Source organism: Aythya ferina, assembly GCF_964211825.1.
Source record: "Aythya ferina genome assembly, chromosome: 3".
In the NCBI taxonomy this organism is placed as follows: domain Eukaryota; kingdom Metazoa; phylum Chordata; class Aves; order Anseriformes; family Anatidae; genus Aythya; species Aythya ferina.
In genome coordinates, this window is record NC_140298.1 from 35,184,805 (window position 1) to 35,202,131 (window position 17,327).

The 17,327-nt window shown below is 40.6% G+C and overlaps 1 protein-coding gene across 5 annotated transcripts in view; it reads left to right on the plus strand.

The window, feature by feature from the left end:
- The window catches only part of DAAM2 (dishevelled associated activator of morphogenesis 2), a 193,933-nt gene that overhangs the window by 85,292 nt on the left and 91,314 nt on the right, over positions 1-17,327 (plus strand). For all 5 annotated transcript variants that reach the window (XM_084515887.1, XM_084515888.1, XM_084515886.1 and 2 more), the window contains one exon: positions 8,017-8,106. In XM_084515887.1, coding sequence (XP_084372013.1) covers positions 8,017-8,106 — 90 coding nt within the window. The remainder of the gene's footprint in view (positions 1-8,016; positions 8,107-17,327) is intronic.

Below are 17,327 nucleotides of genomic sequence, written 5' to 3' on the forward strand. Positions count from 1 at the left end.
GGACATTACAACAGCCTTTAATAGGCTTGAAAACTGTTATCAAGAGGAAGGAAAAAATCTGCTCACCATGTCTGTGGTTGATAGGGCCGGAAGTAATAGGCTTAAATTGCAGCAGCAGGGATTTAGATTAGACATGAGCCTGACTATTCAGTTTCCATCCCCATCCCTATCATTGGGCTCGTTCCAATTCACTGACATGGACACGCAGCCCATCTTAACTGAAATAGCAGTGATGACAGTCAACTTTTTGTATTGTCGTCCTCAAATGCCCACCCAAGAGGAGTATCCATGGGGCTTCCCTCTTGCCATACTCGTATTATATCCCTGCATATGTGAGAATGTGTATCTAAAGCATGATCTCTCTGCAAACATCTGTGTGTGCTGTTGCATAAGTAGGTACTGGTTTTCCTCATTCTTTCTCTTTCTATTTGCCCCAGCAGATTGTTGTCTTATCCACGTGGTTTGCCTGCAAAGGGCAGAGAAATGGGCAGCAGACAGCTGTTTCTAGTGGCCTGTAAAAGGGGAATGCCACAATCAGCCTTGCTGCTTGTATGTCCTGGTATGCTGTCAAGTCACAGAGAGGAGTAGGAGCGAGACAGGATTTAGCTCTTTGGGAAGCAAACAAAACAATTAACTCGTGATTAAGGAGGAAAAATGGGAGCAGCACAGTAGAGGGTGGTGGTGGCTGTGTGTGAAGGGTGGGGTCCTGGGGAATTAATTGACTTTTTGTTAGATACTTTTATCTGCCAAAAAGCAGTGCCCTTGATAGATGAAATTCTTATGCTGAAGCTGAGTCATAAGAATGAATAACTTCTGTGTTGGCAGCTTAGAGGAGAAACATATCTCCCAGTATGCTAACATCAGGTGCTTTCTGCTTTGTAATGAAATGTTATAACTGAGAATCAAGAGATCTGGGCCCCCAGTACTGAGGGTGTTTTAAAGCTGCATCTCTTTGAAAAAACAAGAAGGAAAAAGAGTATAGTGAGAATCAAAGCCTTTTGTCTGTCTGCTTTGCAATTAGATCTATGGCAGTAGCTGAAACAGAAACATCGCTTCTTGTGCCAGCAGGCTGTGGGAGAAGCTCCTGAGAGCAAGGTGTTTTCATCATGCACAAATGTAACAATAAAACATTGTAGGTATTGGTGGATGGCATATGTGTTATATATATAGTTGTAGTGTACTTCAGGTGCAAGTGGCATATGCATCTGCACATGCATACAGTGAGTGAATGCAGACACATAGAAACCCAGTGATGTTTACCAGTGATCCACTTAATTCTTATTAATTGTGAAACTGATCAAAATGTTGCTTTCCAGCCTCATGTGGTGCATTATTTCCTCATACTTCACAGAGACTGCTTTTAACTGCAGAAGCTAGGATGAGGTGCAAGAATTTGGTGAGGAGAAGGGTTTGTTTGGGGGGATTCTCTTGCTTTTTTTCTTCATGGACTACAAGAAGACTTGGGAGATAGATCAAGTATCCAAGTGGGAACTTTAACTGACCTGATGGCTGGTTAAAATTTATGGCAACCAGCCATGAATTGTGCCAGGCCCTGCTCTGAGACCCTGGGGCTGGGAAACACTTGTCTAGAGAAGAGGGCTCTGTTTCCCTCTCTCTCAAAGTCAGTCTCAATCACACTGCCTGCATATATGCAGGGGGCTTTGCTGAGTGCTACTTCTTTTGCACTGGTGTTTACATCAGGTTGTTTAGTCAAATGAACCTCATTTACTGACAGCTCGGCCAGGCAGCCTCTCAGAAAGCCTCATTGGCCTCCTCAGTATCACAACTGGGGAGTCTTCCAGCAGGCTGCCTCTCATCTGTCAGCCTGGTGAGCTGGATTGAACAAAGCCATGGAAGGAGAACTGTAGGGGAACAATCCTCTACTGTCCCCTGGAGGTGATCGCAGTGACTAAATAGGGAAGGTTTGTTATGCTGGATTGGATCCTCTACTGCAAAGGCTTGAAGCACGCCGCTGACAGCCCCCTCCCTGATCTCTTCCCTCTGCTTCCCCTTCCTCTATTGTCCCAGAGATGTCAGACCTATTTATCACATATCAGCCTGAACTGTACTCAACATCAATTAACCCACCAGCAGCTATTCCCTCACAGTGACTGCACAGAGAACACGAACCTTCTCTGGGGCCTGGCAGCACATGTTGAATGGGATGCCATGGTGTGTCACAACTGCTGTTTACTTCATACAGGATTTAAATAAATTCATCCAGTGCATAAGGTCATCAGCTCTACTGTGCTACCTGAGAGCATCAGTAGAACTGGAATATGGCCTTTCCTTTGGGGCACAGTGACAGATGTGTATAAATGACCTTGTGGAACCTGAGGCAACAGGTATTATATGGTACAGGGAATTTATTACACTGGTAGCAGTATATTGTACTTCACTTTGTAACTTGGGTGGGTTTGATGCTGTTAAGAGACTGAGAGAATGATTGATGAGGTTGGTAAGGGAGAGTGCATTCGTGTGTGACAGGAAAAAAGGGTAAAGGGGAATGAGAAAAAGATTAGAGAGGGGGACAAAAAGTTAAAGGTATGTATGTGCAAGAGAAGGAAAAAAATAGAGAATAGGGATGTGAACAGGAAGCAAGATACACGTGATGCATTTAACTAGAATTCATGCAGTGCAAGGTCATAACATGAAAATCTTGGAACCTGCATTTTTGAGGTAGGTATGCAAACAAGTTATTCAAACATAAAATTTTCAAATCATGGAGGTTTTCTAGAGCCTGTTTCTAAAGGCACCTTAATGTCATTTCTACTTGTTCAATTTTGTTCCCCATTTGATGGCTCACAGAGAACCATGCTGGCATGACTGAGCAAGAGAAAAAATACTTGCAGATACCAATGCTGTCCCCATCCTGAAAGGGACCTTAGCATCACGGAATCAGCCCGACTTTTGAGGCAGGGAGTCAGGAAGTGTTTGACTGTCTACATAGTTTATTCTGTAGCTTTGAACTTGCAGGGCTTTTGCACGGCCCTCTGAAGCTCATGGTGCTGGTCACAGGTCAGATAACTGCTAGTCTAATTTGTTCTGGATGAACATGAGCTTCCATTTTGAGTTTAACAATGGAGAGTAAAGTTTAACTTTTCTGTGGAGTGTTGCCAGTTTGTGCCATCTGAGAGTTTGGTTCCCGTGGTGCTTGTTAGTGCTGGGACCTGGCTGTCTTGTGCTGGAGTACCCATCTTCTGCTGAAGAGCCAAATGCTGCAGTAGAACTGTAATCAGTCAGTCAAAATAGGCAGTTCTGTGAAGAACAGAAGTGATGATTCTATTTGTCAGTGTATTGCATCTCCTAGCTGCATTCTGTGATGTAAAGATTGATTTCATGCCAAAGCTATTCCCCTTGGGGACAGCAGAAGGTTTACATTCTGTAATAGTTCTGTAATTATTCCGTAATAATTCTTTAATAATTGCATGAATTTGTAGGCATAAGTAAACACTAAAAAATGAGAATGTGCTTTTAAATATCGTTAACTGCTTCCAATCATAAAAGCCATTAAATGTGAAACACAGGCCTGAGATGGATGCTTAGAGAAAGCAACAATGGAAAGGATGTGCTTTCAAGAACGTTGTAAGAGAGAGTGTGACCTACAGACAGAAATTAAAAATATAATTCAACTATCCATAGCTGAATCCATAAGAACTTAATGAAAAAAGACAGGTATCCAGCTAAACATCAGAAAATATACAAAATCTCATTTCCCTCCTGGCAAAATGCGTGTTACATCCATGCTAATGAAATTATCGCCTGTAGTGAACAAAACATATCATATCAGAATTCTGTGCCCCGTTGTGCTGGAAATGCTATGCATAATTCATTGCACTTTTATGATTTTTAGTAAGTTTTAGTGCAGATTTTGAGGTTATAGTAAACTAGAGCTATGCTTCAATTTCAAAGGCATTTCTAATGGTTTGAAAAAAAGTTTTCACTCCAAACCAGATGAGGAATTTCTGCATTTCTTCTGGAAAGGGAATTCTAAGTGTATTTCTGTTTACATACTGTAAAAACAAACAAACAAGCCCTTCTGAAAGTTTATTTACACTTAACTCTGTCCCAGCCTCCCATAAATGACTGAATGGCAGAGAGGCAATGTATATCTTGGTACAGAGGTCTTGGTAGGTATTAAAGGCTCTCCAGAAGAACCACTGTTCTACATTCCCAGAATATTCCTTTTTCCTCTACATTATTTCATTTCACATCACTAAGAAAAGTGCTGCCCAGTCTAGGTGAGAAATGCCTTTCTGTTCAGCTCTTTTGGGGCTTTGAGTGATATCATTATCAAGCTGATGGCTACCAAGTATCAGATCCAGCTTTCTCACTTTGATAAATGTTCCCAAAAACAAGGGACATAATGTGGTTTTAAATCCCACAAAATACTCTTTTATGTTTCCTGCCCATTCCTCCTTCTCACTCCCTTTCTTTCTCTGTCTCTTATTTCCTTGGTTTGTAGCCATTTTGAATGGAGGCCATCTTCCCTTTTGGCCCAAGAACTGGGCTGGAAATATTCGAACCTTAAATCCAGCTCCAGTATGTATTAAATGTTTTATCATTGAAATTCAATCTCTCAGTAAAAAATGCCCACATGAAAGTGAAATTAACTGAAAGTATCCCTCTCTCAGTAAATAAAATAAAATAGGAAATAGATAAAGGAGAGAAATGCAAGGAGTATTAACTGGAGGTACTTTACATCTCCCTCAGGACAGCCTGGCAAATGTCTTTTTAATCTGTATTTCATGAGAACACTTGCAACATCAAGTATTTTAAGAGCCAAGAGGCTAAGATCCATTGTGCAGGGTCATGCTGGCATGAACTGCCGGAGTCGAGCCCTCCATCCAAGGCATGGCAGAAGAGCTACTACGTCTCTGCTGGGAAATGGGCTTGGGCGGTAGAGGAGGGCGTTTTCACCCTTTTGTTCTGACAAACCCTATTTTCTTGCCCTTCATGCTTGTTTCCTGGACATTCCGTCGCATTGGCTTCCTCAACCTGGCTCCAGCCCCAGGCGTGATGACTCCATTCAGAGTCTGTAGTTCTCCACTCTCCTGCCAGTCTTTGCAGTTCCTTTCTTCTTCAATCGCTGCTTGCTGTCACTGAGCTAAGTCTTCTGGCTTGAAATTTTACTTTTTGACAGGTTTGTCTCTGTAGTCATGTCAGAAGCAAATTCATGAAGCAAATTACCTTTCAGAAATACATTCAGCTCTTTCTGTAGCTACTCCTGCTTCCCTTGAAAGCAGCAAGTTTCTTTACATGCTGTCTGTTCAGATCCCATGTCCAAATAGGAAAATGCTCCATCTGATGAAGGATCTTCTTTCTCAGCTAGGTCGTTGTTGCCAGTGCAGTCGTGGAGGTCTTCTGTTCCTCCTGCTGCAGAAGGGGCTTGCAGATAGGAGACACAAGAGAATTCAGAGGGTTCTTGAAGGAGGGTTCTTATCTATTGTATTTTGCAAGGTTTTGTGGTTCTTCATAGGTTGGGATTTGATTAAGGGTTTAGGTAGAGCAGGGCATGTTATGCCTGTAACCTAGAGCAGCTTTCTGTGTTGTTACTATGCTCCCTGAGCTAATGTAATGACTTCTTGCACTCTTCTAGCTTCACCTAGCCTCCTGAGTCATGATGAAGTAGGGTGCAGAAGCCCTTTGTTCCCACTGGATCTTCCATCCCTTCAAACAGCCTTTCTAAACTTATATCCTGAAAAGAATGCTCTCACGATGCAAAATTGCTTGACTAGAAGTCGCATATTCTCACTGCCCCGCTGAAGGCAGAGCGTTCTTTATGTCCCTGATACTGCCAGTGTCTGTGGGAATGTCCAGAAGTCGCTAAGTGGCAGCATCCTGCCCTCCGGGTGCATTCAGTCAATAGGAGCGTTCTTTTGATGAAATGATTATCTTGTGCTGGATTGCTTGAGATCATCATTTTTGAGAACAGGCCAGCAGGCTGGTCTGGTGGACAAAGCTGCTATGAGAACCAAGCAGAATCAGTTAACCTCTCAGCTTGCTGCTGCAGTGGAATTCAGCTTTATTATTATTATTATTATTATATTTTAAAAAGGCTAAGATCATTAAGCCATTCAATAAAACAATCGTAATTTTTCTAAGAACTTAGCTGAGACCAGCCAGCCCTTTTCAGATGTGTATTCTGGCCCCTTTGGTGGTTCTTCCAAACCTGGCATTTCTGATTCCCTGTCTGCCCCTCCTTCCCCTCCCACATGCTTGACCTCCAACAGCATTCCTTCGCTTGTCTTAAGACCTTACATGTCGTTTCACTCTCCCTCTCTCCCCAAGAATGCGATCCTGGCCTGAGCTTTCTAATTGTGTGTAGCAAGGATAAAACTCCTTGCCTCGCTTGGCTGCCCTCTTGTTTGGAAACTCACCCTAAACATTTCCACATGGTTTGTACTTTTTTTGCACAGCTCGAGTTTTTTTTGTTTTTTCATCTTTTCTTTTAAACTTCTTGTGTTAAAACAAAACAAAACAAAACACTCCAGCTTCTTCTACCTTGGGCTGCTGGCACTGACCTTGTCTTGTTACTGTTTGCATTTCTTTTGTACCTTTTTGCAGCTGAAATCTCTATGGGCTTTTAAATCTGTCAGCAGCCGCTACCAGGCTCAGTGTGCAATTTAGCTCACTGTTTTCACAAGTTTCCCAGCCCTGAAAGCTTTCCCAATGAGCCATTGTTGGGCTGAGTTAAAGAGGTATTGTCTGTGCTTGGGTTAGGTTAGTGTGGGTGCCAGAATCTGCATGTGTGGCGTTCTCAGCTCTGCGATGTCATCGAGATAGTGGCCCCCGGACACTTCCTTCTCCAAACACTTTCAAATATATAGGAAGAAGGAATCCCTGCCAAAACTGATTAATTGAAATATTACTGGAAGCTTGTCTTCTTATCGCTGTAACTCTCACTTAGACACCTTTGTCTGTCCCTGCTCATGCAGGCTGCTTGCTCTGAAGACCATCCCTACTTGTTCTCACCAGCAACTGAAATGGCCAGCTGGGACTAGAGTCCTGTTCTGGTCAGCACCGAGTGAGCAGAGAGCAAGTGGCCATCTCTGCTGAGATGATTTATAGAGCCATGAATAGGAAATGAGGCTATTGGTATCTACCTGTTACAGGAGAGAAACTGATGCTAGGAAATTCAGTGGCATATCCACAGGGGGCTCCTGACACAGCTGGGAGTCAGTTCCAGATCACAGCATTATTCCTCATTTTGTTAATGTGAGATTGGCTAGGCTCTAACAGGGCGTCTTCTGCTGAACTCATTTCTCTTAATAGAGACTGAATTTGCTGATCTGTTTAACCTGATGTAAAGTTGTGTGGAGTTAGGTCCTCTGATTCTGAACTGTTATTTGTATTTAACCAGGGACTGTGTAGTCCAGAGGACAAACACAAGAGTACTGAAACCTTTTCAACCTATAAGTTGCTGATGGCATTACTGTTTCTAGACTACAGCCTTGTGACCTTTGTTTAAAAGATATGGTGATTTCATTGTTCTTGTTCTAGATGGTTGTCAGTCCTGGGAAGAAACAAACCACTATTCTTATCTATCAATTTCTGCCCAGAAATAGAAGAAAGTGGCACGTGCCATAAATCCATTGGCAGTTTTAACTGGAAGACCAAGCTGGTACTGCAGTCCAGAAAAAAAATTGTATTGAATTTTTAGCCTTTCTCCAAGAACCTTAAGGAGCGTCGATGTTACATAAGCCAGTACTTTGAGTTCTTAACTTCATCCCGTTCATGTGGTCTTTCCCATCCCTTACTAATTACGAGTAATGGAAGTCTGACATGGCAGTTGTTCAGGCTGCCCGCGTCATACCTTGTGCTCTGACAGGGAGAGCTTGCAGTAGCAATGCAAAGATTACGAAACCAGTAATATTTGGGGTCTTTGGGGGGCACAAAGTCTTATGCCTTTTGATTGAAGGTTAGTCAATGTACCTGATTCAGATTCCTCTCAATACGTTAGAGATCATCAATGCAGCTGTTGACCATGTTCTTTTTCTTTTTCACAATCTCCAGGATGAATTGGATCTTACAGACAAGAACAGAGAGGCTATGTTTGCACTCCCTCCGGAGAAGAAATGGCAGATTTACTGCAGCAAAAAGAAGGTATTACCGATGTCCTAACTGAAGTAGCTTTCCAATAAATTCTCTGTGCATGAACATAATTACTGATACATATCTAGATGTGAACTATAAGTTTACCACTGTTTTCTCAAGAACATAATTGATATAAGGATTTTTATTGGCATGAATATGGTACAACTTTTTCACAAGTAGTGTGTGCATGTGTGAGTTTTGAAGAGTTTTTAATAAGTTAAAATCATATGTTGCTCCATGTTGAAGCTTTAAGGTTTCTTGTTTGAGCTGGAACAAAAGCTGTAGTGGAAATGCTTTAAGGCATTTTAAAAAACTTTTGTAGATTGCTTAGAATAGAAAATTTTTTACTGAGATATTTCAGGATGGCTTCAAATGTCTGTAAAGTGCATAATAATGGTATCTTAAAACCTAGCTTTAAAATCTTTCAGAGCTAGTAGGAAAGGCTCTGCATTGCATTGGAAATTGAAGAAGGACTTGCTCTTGTCAATTTCTGTGTGAGGTTTCTCCAGTCAAGGTTTTCGAACCTCAAACAAACCGGTGAGAGGGCCTGAACATCAGAGGCTGGTACCTCACACTGAGGTACCATTCTTTGTCACTAGAAGAATGACGGCCAAGTGAACTGAAAGGTTGTGTCACTGATGTGAAATTTGTAAAAGAGGAATTTCTGCAGGAGTGGTGGAGTGGAAATTTTTTGCTGCTGGAGGAAGGAAGCAGGTAATTGGAAGCAAAGATAGCCCTGGTAGTATGTATTCATTAATGGTAAATGTTAGAAAAATAGGTGGTAAGTTCAATAGTTATATTTCCCAAACATGCAAGTCATGCTATGAGAGTATTAGTCTTTATATATATATTTGCATAACAGAAGCTGTAAGAGGAGGTTTAGATTTCTATATCGAAGGTGGGACATTGAAACCCTGATGATGATCCTTCTGAGGTCATTGTGTTTGCTAACTTTCAGGTGTTTTTTTTTTATGAGTAAATGAAGGCCTTTGGTATCCGAGACTGCTGGCTTGGCTTCTTTCCTCAACAAGTAATAAACATATATGAAATCAGCTTTCTTACCATGTATATTAAATAAAATCTCAGTCAAACCAATCACATGGACACTTTGCATGTATCTTATTTTTGTTTGAGATGCATCACACAGAGAAGTTAATAGCATCAAATTAGTTACAGTGCCTCTGAGCTAGCAATAATTCAAGAAGTGCATAAAAGCAGCCTAGGCTCAGTTGTGCTTGGTGTTCTTCATTCATCTTCCTGCTAGTACATAGAGCTTGCACGTGGAGGGAAGGTGCAGGCTGTTGTGATCAATGTCTGCTTTACATTTTTGCTGGCAGGCTCAGCTGACTTTTTCAGCTCTGGTGGGAGAGGATCTATTTGTAGTCGTCTTAGAGAAACACACATTCCATCTCCTGGACCAGTCAGCCTTGGCAGGAAGATACAGGCTTTAATGCATTTAATATGTTGGTTGGATTCACTACATTACACTTTTTTTTTTTGTCTTCCCTTAAAGTAGTGGATTTGATATAAGAATCCTGAAGACCTCCAGAGTTAAAGGAGCTGCATACTGGAAAATCTTTATAATGCATTTATAGTGAAACCTCAGTTAGCTGAACTCCAGCTATCCAAAATGATGTGCTAACTGAAACACTATACTGTTGCCAGATGTCTATTCATTACATTGTAGATACTTTCAATTACTTGAAACTTTAACTGTCCAATGTTATTCATTGCTTCCCTTCACAGTCAGTCAGATGATCGGTGCTGACACATCTCTCTCTAGCCTACTACCTAATCCACCTATCATTATTGTTCTACAATGACAGAAAAGCATGTTGCAGCCTTCCCTGAAGTGTTCATAATCTGATTTTAGCCACAAAGGGCCTGATTTCTAACTTGACAGAGCTCTGTCAGCCATCCAGGACTACCCCCCAACGAGCTCTGTCTTGCTGATGCTGAGTTCTCTGTTTTCTGGGAAGTGAGGGCTCTGCATCCACCACGAGGAAAAGCTCTGTAACATGGCAAGTGAAAATGCTATGAACTCGAAGGTCAAAAAGTACAAGTTGAGGAAACTGTTCATTCGTTAATCTCAGATGCTTTTGCTAGTCCAAAAAATAATGGGAGGTCAGAGCTTCCCAATCGGCTCCAAAGGTGGCAAGGTTAGTCAGCAGCCTGAAGTAAAGAAATGTCACCTGCAGAAATGAAGAGCACTCCTTATTGTAGGCACACTGTCCATTTTTCTTGGCAGTTAGACTTCAGTTATAGTTTTTCACAGCACTTGTTCCCACTGTGCTAGCAGGAAGTCGTCATTGTACCAAAAGGTTCATTCCACCTGTTTCTGATACCAACTCTTTCTAAAGAAATTAAGACGGATGTGTCAGTGCATTTAAAATTATATCCTGAGGGCACAGCTTGCCAGTCAAAGTTCCTGCATAATCAAAGGAGACTCAGTTTTGTATGGGAGTTTTGTGATAGTGGGTGATATCTACAATGGAGTGCTCTCATTGCATCATACAGCCATGCTTGCTTTGGGCACTGCTGGTCATTCTAGGTTTGCACCTGAAACCTCCAGTACTAAAATCATAATAAAGGAATAAACATTGCTCTGCTGGAAAATGATAACGTGTTCTCAGTCTCAGCCATTCCTCTACCTTGCCTTTAATCTGTACAGACTGGATAGTGAGAGATACAGTTGTCCATTTGCATCAGAACAACCATTTCCCCTTTTGGGGGGAAAATCAGTCCCCTTTTGGCACCCTGACACTACCCAAAACGCCAGTCCTACGAGTTCAGAATGCCCCTGTCTGCAGTATGAACTTGCCCTGATGCCATACAGTTTTAAGTAGAGCCATATGGAGACAGAATGTGAACGATGGCATCCTCCCCCACTTCATGTACTTTTATTCTGATTTTGTTTAGGATGCTCTTTGTGACTTGCCACAGTTGAAATTTAGACTTATGTAAAAGTTAAAGTTCACTCCTGTAATTCCTTCCTGTAAAATCTTCTCTAGATTTCCTGTTGTATGTTTTGCAGGAATTAGATCAAGTACTAGACCATGTTTTCAGATGTATTTGAAAAAGGTAAAATTTCTGATGCCAACATTTAGAAAAATGCAGTTACTTAGTACTGTTTTACCTGGAGCTGGTGCTAAGGTATATAGTCTAGTTAAATACTGATCAGCTAATGATATGGAAAGAAAATGTTGCCAGCTCAATTATTTCATCTGTAAATCAGTTCATATTGGGATTCCAAAAAGGATACAAAACTCATATATTGATCTGCTTTGACACGTTGCTTTGGATGCAGCCTGCATTTCTAAGAATGAGGCCTCAGTGTGCAGGCAACAGCTTATTGCCTCCTGTACTATCCTACAAGCTCGTAGACTTTTTACTATTGGATAGCAATTCAAGTTGTTTTCTTTTTATGGCTTTTGCCAGAGGCTAATCTGTAAACCTTCAGTTGAGCAGATTTCAGTAGGAAGAAAACATATTTTGCTGAGTTAAACAACTTTGTTGTTGTTGCTGCTTTTAACTTCCATGTTTCTTGGAGGAAAATTTGGTAGCAAATCTCTTTGCAAAGTACAGTCAAACTGGACTAACTATACCATACAGCTTCCCTCCAAACAAACAAAGTCAACTAAAAGCTCAGTCCTAATAACCAAGTATGTTGAACTTTCCTAGATACGTTGGGATTATTTTTTATTTTTTCCATTTTAGTTGCACTGAATAGTAACCATATTGAGTTGTTTGTGCAGTACCTGTTCAAGTGACATCATTCCAAGTCAAGTAGTGAAGCAACAGTCACAGAATAGCAACTTTCTGGAAAGAAGTAATTACGGCATCTGAAAAAGTGTACATGTGTATAATCCTCAAATTGATTGTACTTTTTCTGTTACCAGAAGAAGATCCAGGGAAAGACTTCTCTACAATAGCAAAACAGGTTTAAAACAATTCTGATGGAAAATTATTTAAAATACATGCTGTGCCAGACAATATGCAGAAATGAGAAATTCCTTATGAATCCATCACCTGCAATTATTTTTTTTTTAGTGTTTGTCAATTATATTTTTCATCTATGTGATGAATAGGAAAACTAGGAAACTGAATATGAAAATAGGAGTCAGGAACTTGTTTCTAAAAGTCTCTGATCTAAATTGCTGTATAATTTCAAAGAATTTGTCATCACTATGTTTATGTATAAATGCACTTCTCTCTATCTGAAAGAAAGAATGGTAAAATAGTAAATCTAGGGAAACCTTGTGTCCATGTTCTGGTCATGTCATCCTCTCATGCCTTTTTTCCCTATTTTATACACATGCCTTGGCTGCATACCACATACCCATTTTTTTTTTATTTTTATTTTTTTAAGAGACAATCTCAGATATTTTCTGATTAAGTACTGTTCATTATTTTACATTAACTTAAAAGACAGATAGGTTTAGCATCCTTGTAGGAAGGGATTTTGTGGTGAAGGAAGTGTCTGTACGTGGGAGAGCTCACTGCAAGAAGCAGGAAGAATGGAGCGGAAGGCACTTCTGTGCATTACACCAGCACTAAAGAGCCTAAGTCCTTTGGACTGAGGCTCAGTTCAGTACTGAGGCTGTATTCCAGGTTCAGTGTCCTAGAAGTGCTTCTAAAATATGTTTATGCTTCTTCCACCAAACAGCAGCAGATACTGCTGCATCACCTGATGTTCAGTTCCCTTTTCCTAACTTGAAGGGTGTATCTAGCTCTACATTTGGCTTCAGAATGCCCTTGGGAATCCTAGCCTTAGTCTAACTTTTAGCAATTTTTCTGAAGGCTTTTTATAACATTAGTAGCTCTATTTCACAAACTCCCACTTTGGTCCCATGATGACTGTCTAACGTTAATGAAAATAATGTCTATATATCACCTAATTTTCTTTGAGAGTTTCTCTGAGCTTTACCCTGTGGCTCTCATTGTCAGCAAAATGTCACCATAAAAAATAGAGCTTGATATTGTGCAGCTGAATATAGCGTAAGATACTTCTGTCCTCCACCACCATGGCCAGGCTTGCATTCAGACTCCTGCAGAGCTCTAAGCAGAATCCCCAGTCCAACACCAGCCTGTGTTACTGCTATGAACCCTGCTTGAAGCCCAGCTACAGTTCCAGCTTCCAGAGAATGCATTTCACCCTGTACGTAGGATGCACACTCCTGTTAAAACTATAAATATTAAAAATAACTCATATGAAACATATCAATTCATATACATGTACATACACACACGTATATTACATGATGCAAAATTTATTGGAGCTGCGTTTGCAGATTTTGGCATAATTTCCTTAAGCTGGTGGGGATGAAGTGGAAGAGGGATACAGGTATAAAAGCTGGAGTCCTCTGTGATTTGGGAGGAAGCTTTCTGAGCTGAATGCAAATTCTTGCACCTACTGTTTGTTCTTGTGTTGTTCTGCTCTTTGTTTTTGTACTGTAAAGTGTAGTATCAGCTTTGTTAAGATGAAGGGGCAGTTATTTTTCAACTAGACATGAACTGGTTGGACTTTTCTTCCAAAACCCTGAGGTATTTTCTGTGTATTTAAGCTTCATGTGGAGGCTCTAAGGCAAGAAGTTGCATCGCATCTGCTGTGTTTGGATAGGAGTTCTGCAATTTTTGCTATAGGAAAGGGAACCTGAAGAAATGTATGTTCTTTATAATGCATGGAGATAGTCAGAGGAAGATAGATATTCCCTGAAGAAGAGGGAGAATGGATCTTCATCTGGTCTCATTTAGTGATACAATATACCAGATGAAGATCACACCATTGTGTTGTCTGAGTGTGGGTTTTTGGTTTTGTATTGTCTGATCTGAGCTATGAAAGCCCTTTGGGGTTCATCCTTTCTGTACGAAGAGTGCCAAGCACGTGGTTGTCTTATAATAAATGAAGTGGGTGGTTTGAAGTTGTATTGTTTTCAATTCTATCTTCTTGAAGTATTTTTTCCTCTTTGAAATAGTTTTAGAGTCTGTTGTTGATTTGGAATATTCAACTGTTTTGGTTATGGATTTATAGCTGTAAGGAGCACTTAATATGTCGCTTATAAGTTCCCTTCTTTAGAGTTGTTATTCCACACGCTGTTTCTGGGAGTAGAAGACATGAACACACAAGGTGATTTCGTACAGTATTTGAGAAGCCCTTTTAAGCAATCTCAGTTTGACAAGGCTTGGATGTCATTTTGTGAAGGCTTTTCTCTGAGCTTTGCATGAAATGTTCGGGGAAAGAGGGCTGTTGCTCTCTTCTCTTCATCTGGGAAGACAGGAAAAAAGAATAACACACACAGCACATATGATAGGCTAAAACCAGGAGCAACTGGTAGACAGCAGGAGGCTGAAGAAGCTGTGTGGGACTTGGAGAGCTGAGTGCAAGTGCATTGCTGGCAAAAACAATGAGGATATCTGATGCACGCAGGGCAAAGCCTGCTTTATACGTTGGAGCTGAACAATTAGAATTTATTTCAAGTTTTTTGTGCATCAGGTAACTTTTTCTGTTCCTACCGATGCTTTAGAAGTTCATGGCAGGAATTCAGGTCTTCAGTCAACATTTTGATTGAACTCAGTATTCAAACCTTGACAAGGACCTGAATAACTTGATCTAACTTTGCAATTAGCCCTACTTTGCGCAGGCCCTTTCTGCCTGAGGCCCCTTCCACCCTAACTTGTTCTGTGATTCTGTGAACTGACCGTAAGCCAAACTAGGAAAGCAGCTGTATGGCCCTATAAAGAAAGGGGCAACAGTAAGGCTCTGTGCAATCCACTGTTTCCGGAGTTACTGCTATGAGATGAACTCCTTGAAACAAGCTTTAGTAGAAGTTATTTGGTCCCCTCCCAGTGCCTGGGATCCATGGTTGCTTTGGTCTGAGTGACTGTCTGACTTCCTTAACTCAGGAGACAGCTGGTGAAACAGTCTGAAATGTGGAACTTCTCAAATGAATTCTCTGAAAATAGCCTTGCTTTCTGTTAGCCTATGGCTCAGTGGAAATCTCGTAATGCTGGTAAGTCGCGGTGGGAGGATGTTGCCCTTTGCAAACCGCGGCATTCTTTCAGCTGGATGTCTGGAAAATGCCAGCAGTTGTGGAGTTAACTTGCTTTTTTCCCACCAGCATCTGTTCCTTTTTCTGTTAACAGAATGACTTCATGCTCAGATGTTTGGGATGATTTGTTAGCTTGATACTGACATCGGGTGATTTCTGTATCCTTAGTATAGGTATTGAAGACGTGCACAAGGCTTCAGAAATTACTCTGTAAAAAATGCATGTAGGCTTTAGAGCAGAAAATTCAGAAACTAAGACAAACACCAAACAAGATGGGAACCAACAAAATGCACTAAGTGTCACTAATGCAGCAGTTACACATATTTCCTGATTAGCACTGTACTTAGATCTTTCCAGTCTGAAGGAGCTGTTTGATTGATGGCATTTTCCAATGTGTATTGTAGGCTGAAATAGTAGCTCCCAGATTTGGGCAACATTGTTAGAAGAATGTAAAATAAACCTTAGAATAGTATGTATTTCCTTCTACATCGTTTTATGCAGAGTAGGTGTTTCACCTGCCAGAATAAAACTTGAAATTCCTTTAAGATGCAATTTCATTTTCGTATACTTCCACACAATGAATTTAGGCTTTTTTCTCATCTCACATGAGTGTGTTGATGTTGACCCCATTGTTCCTTGTGTGGATCGTCATACCTGAGAAGAACATTTGGCCATTGTGTTTTTTTTTTTTTTTTAATTATATTTTTATTTCTTTTTTTCACATTGATATTTTCCCTTTTAGAAGTACTCCCAAGAGGTTACTTTGAGAAACAATATAGTAGATGTAATGAGGAGAGGTACTTCTCTTAAAAAAAGTTTTTAGCCCAGATTTACTCCTGTAGCAGTTCAAAGGATGAATTTGGTGTCGAGGAAAAAAATGCTTACACAGTTCAGCTGATATACTATTAGCACAGTATAGAATTGTGATACCTGAAAAACCACAAAAAAACACACTGTAGCAGACATAAGAGGAGATTTTTCCAAACAATTTTTACTTGGTTTATGTTTTCCATGCTGCAATGCTAACAGTTACAGACTCATTTATTTATTCTAGTATGAGAGGTTATTTTGGGTCAGGGCCTTGAAATTATATATTTATTTACATATAATCAAAAAGTCTTCTCTTCCCCACCCCCCCATGGGAACAGCACGGAATATTTTTAGTTTCTTCCTCCCTCTGTCTCTCTCTCCAATAAGAAAAGTTAGTCATTTCTTAGAAAATGCCTTCACGGGTCTTTGGTTCAGACTGCTGAAGACATAAACTCCATAAACTTGCTGTGGATTTGCTATAGATATGCAGAACACATAGAATTTGAGTGCCCATCTTCCAGATTCTGTATTTTTCAGGTGTGCTACTAGTTCTTCCATTGAAATTAGCACTCAAAAATCTGGCCAAAAATAGTTTCGAGTTTATACAGTGATAGCTGGAAAATTGTCATCATAGTGCCTAATGTTGTGTTTTGCATTAGGCTTGCATTCTGTGGGAAATTGGGAGAGCTCAGTGGGAGCAGATTTGACCCTATCATGGAAAAAAAAAAAATCCAAAACATTTACCCAGCTGTCATCCTTCTAAGATGGTGTAATTTGCTGTACTCAAAAAAGAAAAATAATGGTGAGCAATCCGATTTTGCTGTGTGGGAAGTACATGTAAATGGTGATTGTGTGATTTAGGTGCTGTCCCAGTATTCTGTTCTGTCCTTGTCTGTCCTCTTTTGAAAGTTCTGGGTCTCCACAATCCAAGTATGAGTTGATCCTGCTGATGGTATGCAGCAGTAATAATACATACTCTGTGCAATGTAGTTCTCACTGTTCTGACTAGTCTCAGGTGGATAAGCAAGAGCAGAGAATATGTAAATAACGAGTATGTGTCTCTGGTATGTGAGAAGTAGATTTGGCACAGACCAGAGCTCATTTTTCTCTGCATTCTGCATTTCACTGAATGTTCACCAGCCCTTCAAAAGCCAGCAAATACTGAACATGAAGAGTTGTTGAACTTCCTATTGTTTCAGTGACAAGTTTATAAATAGGAACAATTAAGAGTTGTTGCCAGGATCCACTGACAACCATGTTTTCATTACAGTCAGATATGGTAGTTTCAGCTATGCACCTGAATCAAGGTGAAAGTCACATAATCTTCCCTCATATTCGGTCACCTGTTGAAACGCATCTGGGATCCCAAAG